Raw genomic sequence first — 11732 nt, 5'->3', positions numbered from 1 at the left:
TGCCTGTTCTTCCTATGCAATTTCTTCCTGTGCGATCCTACCAACCTTACCCTTCCTCATTTTCAAAAGGGAAGCTGCAACCTTGCCTTTTCTCAGGCTAAACAACAATCAGGAATTATCCAGCAATTGGTAAAACTACACACACAACTTTGCTAGTAGTGAGACTTTGGGAAATCAAAATATAATGGCCTGAAGCACTATTTATACACTGTAAATGTTTCTTATGTGGAAAATGTTTTCAGAGAAGAAGCAAGGTCTAGTGCTCAGAGCAGATAACAGAGATAAAAGCAAGCAGGCACTATTTCTAGCACTGTGACCTTGGGCAAGCCATTTAACCTCTCTGTGCAGCTGTTTATGCATCACTAATATAGATGGAATTACCTACCTCACAAAGGTGTTATGAGGGCCAAAGGGATGTGGTCAGATGCTCTTGATCCAAATATTGTTAGTCTGGATGCTGGTTTTTGATAGGATCATGCTAACCCCAGTAATCAAGGAAACTGCCACAATTCCTTCCTTTCCTCTTGGGAGTACAATTCTCCACGTGAATCTGAAGTTCTCCTGTGTTGTGTGCTTTGCAAAGTACTGCAGTTTTGGTCAGTGCACAAGAATCATGTTAGGAATCTGGCAGACAGCAAGAGATGGATGAGGGATTAGTGTATACAAGTGTTCCTTCCTTCATTGCTTATGGCAACTTGGAGCTAAGCCAGTGACACAGACTGTGAGCCGTGGATATCAGCTCATTAGGGCCACAGAGAGGGAGAGCAAGATTTCTGTTCACAGTTTTTCCTGTGGTCTTTTTATTTTATAGGATGGCTTAAAAATTCAGCTGCAGTTGAAGGGAATCTGTTAGTTTAAGTTAAATTTGTAACGTTCAGCAGCAGGATTTGGAGTTTTATCAGGTACTGAATGCAGACCTATCTTCTGAATCTTTCTTAAATGGAAGAACCAATGATTTGCTAGAGCAGGACCCATCTCCCGGGTGTCCATCCGTGCCAGGAGGCTGTGTGCACTGTGTGTGGAATGCTCCTCACCGCTCACGCTTGCTGCTTTCTGTCTGTCTGTCCGTGTCCATCCTGCCCTCCTGCCTTGCTAGCCTCCTCCTCTAGCTCTTGGTGGGTCATTTGCTTGCTGGATTCAAACGCCAGCCTGTCTGTGTGTGCTTTGGGTTGCACTAGAAAATCCAGGAGCTGGAGGCCACGCTGTATAATGCCCTGCAGCAGGACCCGGGCCGGCGGGCCAGCGAGTCGCTGACGGAGGCGCAGCGGGAGGATCTGCGGGCGGCGGTGGAGAAGGTGCGGCGGCAGATCCTGAGGCAGAGCCGGGAGTTTGACAGCCAGATCTTGCACGAGAGGATGGAGCTGCTGCAGCAGGCCCAGCAGGTAATCCCGGTTTTCTCTCCTGCCCCTTGGTGTTGGTGTTACCTCTGTGGTTGCCGCCACTGCCCCTACGACAGCATTGCTTCACCCTCACCTCGTGGAGTTGTGTTCAGTCTGGTCTCTGTACAGCTCCCGTGCCAAGGAGCCGTGTGGTGTCAGCACCTGGGTGTGCTGGGCATGGTGCACGCTCAGAACAAGGCACTGTCTCACCACAGGGTGCTGTTGCACAACCTTTCGTGTGTGAGCAGCCACACAGTCTTCCACAGGACTCAATGGGAGTTTGTTGCAAGTTTGAGGCCTAAAGTAGAAAAGATCAGAATGGAAGGTTGTTAGAGTGTAACACTATGAAAGGAATAAAGGCAGAAACAGTTACAGGAATCCAAGTTTTTTATTTTTTCCCCTGTGGGAACCCAGAACATCCCTCTGGCTGTTCAGGACAGCCAGGACCCCTGCCAGGGGGCTCAGAAGCCCTGGCACGGAGCCCAAAACACCTGTGGGTTTGATTATGACCCGTGGAGCAAATAACCAACCTTATATAAAGATCAGCAATCCACAACAGTTTAGGCAGAATAACAGTGAAGTTATCACAGGGTGGAAAAGTAGATTTCAGGGTTTTTGGTATGGGGGTTCAGGAGGCAATATGGAGGAAACTGGGTATGTGCAGCCTTTCTCCTTCTTCTTCTTCTTGGCCTCCACCTTCTGCTGTGATGGTGGCACTTACAGATTGGTTTAGAGTAGAAGCTCACTGTCTAACATGGATGATAGGTATTGGAAAGTAATTGTAAACATTGTACATGTAACTTTTAGTATAAAGACATAACACTGCCCTGGGGGCCGGCAGTGTGGCTGGAACAGTCCTGCTGGACGAACCTTGGCAGGGCAGAAGAAAATTTTTTATAGATAAGATACAATAAACAATCTTGAGACCGAGAACTGAAGAGCTCCGACTCATTCTTCAAGCACCCAGGCTGGGAAAAAAGACTTTTAACAATCTCGGGGTCTCAGCGACCCCGAAAGGCCCCAAGATTCCCCTTTTTATTTATTTTAGCTATTTATGAGCTCTTTTAAATAAAATAAAAAAGGAAGTCTCAGGAAGTCTTTAAAGAGGCCATTTATAAGCTTTCACTCCTTTAAATTCATTCAGAAAAGCCTTGTCAGTCCAAACTGCTTCCTTAAGCACAATTATTGACAACTTGAATTTGGCAAGGTCCTGGCCTATAGAAGTATGGTAATTATTTAGTGTTGGTAGTATTGCTGATGTTTTTGTGCAAATATTCAGTGAAAGAAGAGAGCTGCATGTCTCAGGGTGTTAATTAATTACTACAGCAGAAATAATTGTTTCCAAGGATTTTGGTTCTCCTTTATAGTAGACTGTGGAAGTTGTAGACAGATGTCCTAGATCTTGAGGACTGCTTGGCTACTTTCTGTGCAAGTCTGAAATCACGTACTGTAAATGCCAAAATGTGCTCTGCAGATGTGTCCAGAACAATGTTGCTATTTCAGGTGATGATTCAGGTGCTGGGGCAAGAATTGCTTTCAGTTTAGTCCAAGCCTCTCTCTGTTCAGGATGGCTTCATAGATGAATATAGATGAAACTGATGTAATATGACCCAGCACTGTTGTGATCATCTCCTGTCACTCTGTAGTGGTGGGAAGTGCTTATAGTGGCAGTGCTAGACCTGACCTCTGAGTTCCAAGAAGTTTCCTCTCTCTATTCCTTGACTTTGTTGAGTTGGTTTGGAATGTGTAACATTGAGAGCAGGAGATGAACTCGTTTAATGGGTTGTCACCTAGTTTTAGTCATCAGCAATGGTGCACAGAAAGCTGGAGAAGGTAGGCACCAGCTGCCACTAAAAGTGTCAGAAAGAGAGTAAATATATTAAATTTGGTAAATAAGGATGGAGCCAGAAGATATTAGTTTAATGTTATTAGTGTAGCTGAAAATTAATGAGAATGGTTAGTCTCTTAGGCAGTCCAATTTCCTAGCCAGACTGTTGGTGTTTTATTCAAACCAATAACACTGCTTTTCAGTTGGGTAAATATTGTTTGTCGATGATATTTAATGGGTATGAATGACACTGTGTGTTGAGTAATGCCTCTTCACCTAAATAATTGACAATTTTAGATTTTAACATCAGACTAGATATAGTTTGGTCCTTTGCTTTCACCAGGAATGTGGTTTGACACATTTTGTGTCCCTTGTTAGAGTGTATTTTTGGGGGATGTGGGCAGGGCCTTTAAGTTGAGCTCATGTAATAGTGGCAAATAGAAAGGAAAAAATAGGAGTAGACTTGTAAAGCAAAACAGTTGTCCCAGAGGACACAAAATCCATATTTTATGTGTATCTGGGGTTTAATTTAGATTTTTTTCCAATTTGTTCCGTGCCCTGCTCGCTATCAGTTAGAGCACTTTATATGCACATCTGGAGCACATCTTCTGTTAGTCCAACTCATGCATTCACAGATTGCTTTACAACATAAGGTTAAATATGATGAGTGCATAGGAAAACAAAAATGTCAGCATAAACATAGCTTCATTAGCCATGGATGTTTATGTACCTGTCTCCAGACCCATTTTATAGGATGTCATTAGAGTTTTGTATTGTGCCCATCTCATTAGACATGCTAATGTTACAGCCCTGCAGGACATGTTAAACTGAATTCCACTGCTTAATAAGCATCTAAGTATTTTAGTAATCTATTTTTCACGCGCGCGCGCACACACACACACACACGCACACATGCCCCCGCCCCCCACATTCCCTATTAAACAGGGAAAACAAAGGCAAAGACACTAGATAATTTGCCTGGGATATTGGAGGGCCAATTCTCATGGGATTACTTTCATCTCACTAGCAAATGACAGAAGCTGAGTGTTACACAAATGAAACTCCACTTGTGCTGAGAGAATCCTAATGAATGGATGAAGCTGCACTAAGTAAAGTGCATCTCTGATAAGTACCCTCCTTTCCTCATGTATTTACATCCAGGAGGAGTTTTGCTGATGCTGTGACATCAGCAAGCACACACTGCACTTTATTATGGCAAAACAATTGTCTAGACCTGGCCAGATTTTACAGTCTGCAGTGCTTCCACAGTATGTGCAACACTTTTTCCTCTGCTGAAGTGGAGGTTACAGAGAATGATAGGACATGATGGACCTGCAAGGCTTAATTCAGTCTCCTTGTTGCAAACACTCTTGAACTTTCCCTGGAACAGAAATCATGTACTAAAGACTCCAAATTCTCTGAAACTTTGGAAGTTCAATCACTTCAGAAGGCCTGTTACTTTGCTTTCATTACCTTTTGGTCTGCCTGATACAAGGGCTTCAAAAGAACAACTCTGCTTATCTGGCAGGCTGGCAACAGTCTTCTCTGAGTCAGAGTTTCTGTGTCACAGAGTGGGGCTTCAGGGAGGTCTGGTGATGAAGAAAGAGTTCCCTCCTTCTGCCTATAAATGCTCCTTGACCAGACATGCAGAGTGCAGAAATGGGAGGGTATGTGGTGAAAGCAATAGGTTGGTAAGCAAGGTTTCATTATAGATTAATTTAGGGAGGGATTAAGGATTTAGCATGTGAGGTGCTGGTTTTACAGAGCTGGTAAATGTCCTTCCTGGGGAATGACTGTCTGAGAGGGAGGGGATGGGCATAAGGAAATGGGTAAATGACTGCCCAGGTGTGAGCCTGAGCTGCTTTATGTGTTTTTCTTTGTCCAGATGTAAAGCTTGAGTTCTTGGCCACTGGGTATTGACTTTGTTCCAGTGAAATAAATATATCTTAGGAAGTTAGGCTCTGTATTACATTGGTAGGTCTGTTCTTCTTGGACATGTATAGCCCCACATGATTACTGTTCATTAATGTATAAATGGAACCATTCATGTATACCCATTGTGCATTAAGGAAAGCAGGCCTCTGTGGAGCCAAATTAGACAGGCTGTGTGATTAGATCTGCTTGCTAAGGCACACAACACTTTTATTAAACCCAGAGTGCAACATGCAGGCCTGGGGGATAGATCCTCAGCTGAAGTATGTTGGCAGTATTCCCTCTAAGTCAGAGAGGGTGCTCTGATTTACACCATCCTCTCTATTTGGAGGAGGTAAAACTTGTTGATTAAAAATCTGTCATGAGCAGCTTGTGCTGTTTGCTTCCAGCAATAAGGCATGTGTGGATGTTGCCATCAGAAAAGTCTCATTGTGCTACACTGCTATTACAACCTTTTGGAAATCAATGTCTGGTTTATTTTTAGCAGGACTTCATTTAAAACTAACATTTGTGCTATAGTCAGTGCAGTGGAATGACTTTACTGCTTTTTTTGATAATATGAAGGTCATTACTAGCAAGTTCTGTTAAGAAGAGTAATTTTTTATGCATATACTTTCAATCATCTCTAGAGGGAGAGGAAAATGTGTTGTGTAGCTATAAAATCCATCTCAGAAAAAAGATATTTTAAACAGAGCAATACAACTGTTTCTGAAGTAGTGATATCAACTTCCTAATTAAGCAAAGTAAAAAAAAAACAAAACACAACAATAAAACAAAAAACACCAACGAAAAAAAGGCCGCAGCTCAAAAATCCCAGTACAGAAAATCCACACAACATTACGGTTAGTTCACCTTATAAATATATTGTAATCATCTTGTCTTCTAGTAACTATTTAAATGTCAAATTATGCTTTATATAAATCAAACAAATTAAAAATCAAAATATATTCTTGTTGGTTCTACTGTAGCTGCTTCTGGAGTATGAAACTGGGGAACGTCAGCAGAAGCAGGTTTTAAATTAGGATAGATTTATTCAAATTGCCCTGTTGGCAGTATCCAAACATGAAGAAAAATTATAACAGAAAAATAATTTATTCTTATTTCATCTGAAGTTATTTTAAATCCAAAGAGAAGATAGAAAATCCTTGAAGGATAGCAGATTGACACACAGTTCCAAAAATGGGTGCTGCCAGTCCGAAGGTATATGAAAGACAGATTTTATTAATGTAGTCCAATAATTTCCTAGAGTAGTCTTATCTTTGTATAAAATTATTAGAAAGAAAAGAAAAAGATAGGTTAGTTCATTGTGTCATCAAAAAGTGTGATTTTTTTTCCCTCTAAGCTGTACTGTAGTACTGTACTAAGCTGAGTGTGTTTTCTTTTAACTCAAGTTAGAATATTCTTGGGTGAAGCTCAGTCTTACAGAGTAAAAGAAATCATTACTTTAGTTCTAGACCTGAATATAAAACATCTATGAACTGCTGAACTCATCCAATTCCAGCTTTAACTAGTTGGAACATAGCTGTAAAAATGTTAACTATGTTTTCATTAAACTAGGGCATTTACTCTTGTGACCAGATTGGATTATTTAAAAGTAAGAAGAGCAGAAATGACCATTTTATTTGCATGTTTTACTGGAAGGAGGCAAAGCTTTAGGATAGAGCAGGTACTGACCTCCAAGTGCTACTCCACAGAGAAGGATTCACTGCTGCTGTGGGGCCTGCTTCTTATGGACACCAAGGAAAAGTCAGAAGCACCAGTGTCCTTTTTCCTCCTGAAATGTCAAAATATCACTTGAAATTGAGAAACAACAACTAATTTTCTTCACTAAATTTCTTAGTTCTTCTTCTGACCAGCAGTTTTTTTCTGAGGGAACAGCTCTTCTGCCTTAAAGGCCAAACAAAGCTATGGCAAATGTCATTGCTCCATAAGTTCTTCCCGCTCTCTTCTATATGGACGAATCTTCCATGCTGGGAGAGCAGTTTGTTTACAAATCCATAGGGTTGGAGTCTATATCTATATGACCATATTGGCTCAGCCATTTATAATAGATATTTGTTTGGGAAGGGGTGTGGTTGGTGTTTATTTCTCACCCAAGGAGAATATTAAGGTTTAATGTTTGATGGGAACACATCTGGGGAGGGAGAAAGAGAGAGAGAGGATTCTGTGCTCAGTGTACCTCATTGATACATAAAAATATAGGCATTGATAGGCATGAGGAGATGTTGTATGAAATCTGTCCTCTCTGGCACAATGCTTTGTGAAAGAGAGGACAAGTTAAAGACAGCCCCTCCTCTGCCATGTTGCCTTGTGCCAGAGAGGCTGGCTCGGTCAAAAACTCACAGCTGTGTCACACATTTACAAATTAGGTGAAGTATTACTATGAACCTTGCTATAATAATAACTGAGGAGGCTCAGATAATTTTTTCCTCCAAATCTACCTAGATTTAATGATTTAATGTTTTTATTTTGAATCTCGAAGTTTAAGTTGCTAGCTGTTACACACGACATGAAGAGGTATACATAGGGTAACCACTGATTTTTCTTTTTTTTTTCTTAGTATTAATGGTCTGTAGTTTGTTGTTTAAAATATAATAGATTACTGTTGATAATGCAATTTTTATATTCATGAATCGCTCTTAAAAGCATCTGATATACCACAGCTGTATAACTGTCATCAATATTCATCAAGCACATCATGACTAGGCTAATCATGGTTGACCTGTGGTATTGATTTGTCATGCAGGAGTGAGCATGGAGTCTTTCAGCACATTATTGCTGCTATAATGACAATATCACAATAAACTTCTGTAATTTCCCACAGCTGACATGCATGGGTGAGGGTTAATTTTAGTAATTTCTATACGTTCATCTTACAGTGTTTCCCTGTGTATGTTTTCTTTATATAGTCTTCAACTGTGTCTGCTTTGCTTATTGCTTCAGTGATGCTACTTGTGTGAATAAGTGGTGGTAGCAGGACTGCTGTAATACCTAAAAAAATACATCTGAAAGGTCTGCTCTCTTTGTCCTAAACAATGTTTGACTGAGGTTCTACTCAGAGTAAGAGCAACTGTATAACTTGCAATAATATTGGTATCAAGAAAACTCTCATCTGAAATTTGAATGCTGAAATCCTCGCACCAGAAATCCTGAATACCCTGATTCTTAGGAAAAGCCACTGGGAGCTAAGGAAAGGCAAGGCTAAAAGAGAAAGTATGTGAAGTTTGTTACAAAAGTTAAGGATAAGTGTATTTCCATTTGCCCAATGCATACAAACACCATTATAATTACCTACATAGGAATTTGTTATTTAAATATCTGAATGCAAAATAACATAAATTTAATGATAAATATTACATTATGCTTCTGGGGTTTTTTTCCTGCCTGATAATGTGTCTAGGCTGTCACAGAGTCAGTTATAACACGTTGAATGTGTTTTGTCTTCTGAGCTCACATAGACTTAGCACAGCCATTCTGTGTAAATATAAATCTAATATGACTTAAATTATTGCTTTTCCCTAATGAAAAATGATAGGACTGTTGATATTCTTCTGTTAGATATCCAAATATGTTGTTGCATAAATTAAAAGATTCTCAGTGTTAAAAAATATGAATCAAGTTTACTAATAAATACTACATACATAAAGAAATTTGTATCAGATTATAACAGATAGTTATTTGGGGCTGAATGCATTTATAAAATTCACTGGTTTACAGCTACAAATGTGACTGAATACATATGCTGAGAAATGCATCAGTGCAGCTGCTAAAAGGTTCATTCTCCACAGAAAGGCAAATAAAGAAACTACAGATGCATAATGAAGATTAAAAAGAACAATTCTCCTACATCAGTAACTATTAACTGGATTATAATTAGACTGCAGAACAGAGAAAAGAATGAAATTTTTACCTGCTGTGCAAACAAAATAATGGTTGAGAATCAGAGAGGTACAGTCCATCCAAAATGATCTATTATTATCATATGCAACTGGCTGAAATTTACATTGAGTTTCATTCATGAAGTAAAATAAGATGTCAACAAAACCAGATTAAACTAATGCTGTTGCAGTGGCATTTTTGTTTCCTTATGACCATTATGCAAAATCACATTCTAGGAATATGGGATTAAAGGGAACATTTGGATTTCTGAATACACACCCCTTTCAGCAGCAGATCCAACAGCTTGAGTAATGCATGTGACAATTGCCTATGCAAATTGTATTGTTAAAACACTACATGCTTTTAAACAGCTGTTAAAATGCACTGGATTTCAAAAAAGCCCAAGAAAAGAATGTGTTTATCCATCACTTTAGTGATTTGAATAATAGCTAAAGGCAAATCAGTTTATATTCATCTTTGTTTAAATTTGTAGATGTAACATAGTTATGCCATTCACACTGCTGAAGATCTTACATACCTTTGTCTTAACAGGGAGGAGAATCTTCTTAAAATAATGATGTAATGAAACAATATTGATTTTTCCCTCTGTCAGATTGATAAAATATTTCCCATGCTAAATTTTGCTGTAGAATGAGATATCTTCTTGATCATAAGCTGGCTTTAGAGACTCAAAACATGGTTCATGTCAGATGTAGCCTGTCCTGTGAAAGGACATTAACCTGAACCTTTCCAACATTTCAGGGCCAGGCTCTAAGCAGCTTAGCAAATCCTTCTTTGTCTGCTTTGTGCTAAAATTATCAAATTGTTTTCTTGGATTTGCTGGTGAATGTAAATCCAATAAGAGTGTGTCACAGGAACTGTTAAGGTGATTTCTAACCCCCCTGATTAGTACATTCCTGTATTTTCACAAGTGCAGCAGCATGGCAAGGAGTGTATTTTGCAGCTAGATTAATTGATCTTCTTGGTGTTGCTGTCTGTAAAAACAGTACATTCATATGGGTGGGCTCTTTACTTACCTATTTAGGGAACGTCAGTTCTACAGTTTGACACCTAAATGAAGGATGATGTGGTGATCATTGTCTTAAAGACAAAATTTGTCACAAAAGTTCTTTTCCTGATACATTTTTCCCCGTTTCACAAAGCTTCTTGAGGATTTGAAGCCATCCAAGGTGTTGGTTAGGACTGTGAATGTCTGACTAGCCCTGTGGGTAAATTGGAGAGGACAGAAGGCTTGGATGAAGAAGTCCACTTCATGTAGCCTGCAACACTGCCCAATAGAGAGAAAATGCAGGAATTCTCAGTCTGTGTGTGTAACTAAAAAGGCGGCTGGGACATCAAGTAAAAAAACCAAAAAAACCAACAGAATCTGTGAAAGGCACCATGCAATTCTAGAGTGATACAGTCCATTTCTCATCAGAATATGAGGTAGCTTGAAAGACAAGTTTAATCAAATGAGGAAGTGCACACATTTTGGCTGCTTAGGGAAGGAAATCTGGACCTGGCATTTAAGTGCAGTGGGACACTTCTGTACATCTCAGATCAATTTTCTTTCTTTGTATTGCTGAGGCTCCTCCCATGTCTAAATTTATGAGGAATCATTACTGGGCTGAAATGTTGCCTCCAGTATAAGAATGATAGCTCTGAGACTGCAATCTAGAGCTCACTGAACTCAGACTAAGGATTTCTATTTATTTCAGTGCTCTTTTACAAGGGGAGCAGTATTAATGGGAATGGTACTTAATGTAGATGGATTGCTATTAAAACACATGCTGAGCACTCATACTTCATGTGTTCTGTGTGGGAATGCCATTAACCTTCTTCTTTTTAAATGGAGCAATACTGTCATTTTGGCTAAACCACAAGATGACTCTTCTAAGCCTGTGTTACTGAAATGTCTCTATTAGTGAAAGTAGAGTAATATTTCCAGGCACACATTCACCATCCTGCTGCTTGCATTTTGCCTAAACTTTGATTCCTCAGACTTCCCAGAGATGTGGCTTGCAACCCTGGGGTTGCAGTATAGCTGCAGGAACCAAAGCATGGTACAAATTACAGAAATTTGCCTTTTGAAATCAGTAGCTGGCTGCTTCTTTACTGGAAGTGTACTAATATGATTTCATTGGACTCTTTGTCTTCAATTCAGTTTTAAATACTGTTTTACCCATTTTGTTGCATCCTTGTTCAAGGGAGTAATGACAATAACCAATCTCCATTCACATGGTTATCTAGCCTCTTGCTGAGTTTGGATGCAGATTGATTATTGGCATTACTCCCTTGTAAAAGGGTGCAAAAGGGGTGCTGGAAATTTTCCAGCTATCAGGAAAACTGAGCTGCAGGTGCAGGGATACCTGAATTGGTCCCGCCAAGGCCAGCCCAGGTACCATACTGCCTATAAAGCAATGCTTCTGTCAAACTCAGACACTCCCACTCTGTAGGAAGGTCAGACCTGCTGGGAGGTCCCATCTTGGTGGCTCAGTCCTCTGCTGCTCAAGAGCTGACTTATCTTAATTTCCCTGACAGTACTGGAAGGCACTTGTCATCCAAGTTTACCAAAGAGAATTGCTTAAATGAGTCACTGGACTTGAAGAAGTGGATCCTGTTTCCCAGAAAAATGAAGATTCCATCATGAGGTGAAAGGAAATGGAGGGTTATGAGTACTTATGACGCATCTTCTGCACATTAATTTTCCTGCT

General features: G+C 39.9%; 1 protein-coding gene and 1 long non-coding RNA gene across 3 annotated transcripts in view; one reads left to right on the top strand and one right to left on the bottom strand.

Annotated features, from left to right (window-relative positions):
• The window catches only part of LOC115948671, a 5412-nt gene extending 5003 nt beyond the window's left edge, over positions 1–409 (bottom strand). The window contains exon 1 of the long non-coding RNA XR_004082462.1: positions 386–409. This is a non-coding gene — a long non-coding RNA (uncharacterized LOC115948671). The remainder of the gene's footprint in view (positions 1–385) is intronic.
• Positions 1–11732, top strand: part of JAKMIP1 (janus kinase and microtubule interacting protein 1) — a 144540-nt gene that overhangs the window by 121202 nt on the left and 11606 nt on the right. For both annotated transcript variants that reach the window (XM_031062839.1, XM_014309939.2), the window contains exon 20: positions 1179–1382. In XM_031062839.1, coding sequence (XP_030918699.1) covers positions 1179–1382 — 204 coding nt within the window. The remainder of the gene's footprint in view (positions 1–1178; positions 1383–11732) is intronic.

The sequence above is a fragment of the Geospiza fortis genome, unplaced genomic scaffold, assembly GCF_000277835.1.
Source record: "Geospiza fortis unplaced genomic scaffold, GeoFor_1.0 scaffold666, whole genome shotgun sequence".
Taxonomy (NCBI): domain Eukaryota; kingdom Metazoa; phylum Chordata; class Aves; order Passeriformes; family Thraupidae; genus Geospiza; species Geospiza fortis.
Note: the sequence above shows the minus strand (reverse complement) of the source record. Positions and strands in the feature narration are given on the sequence as shown.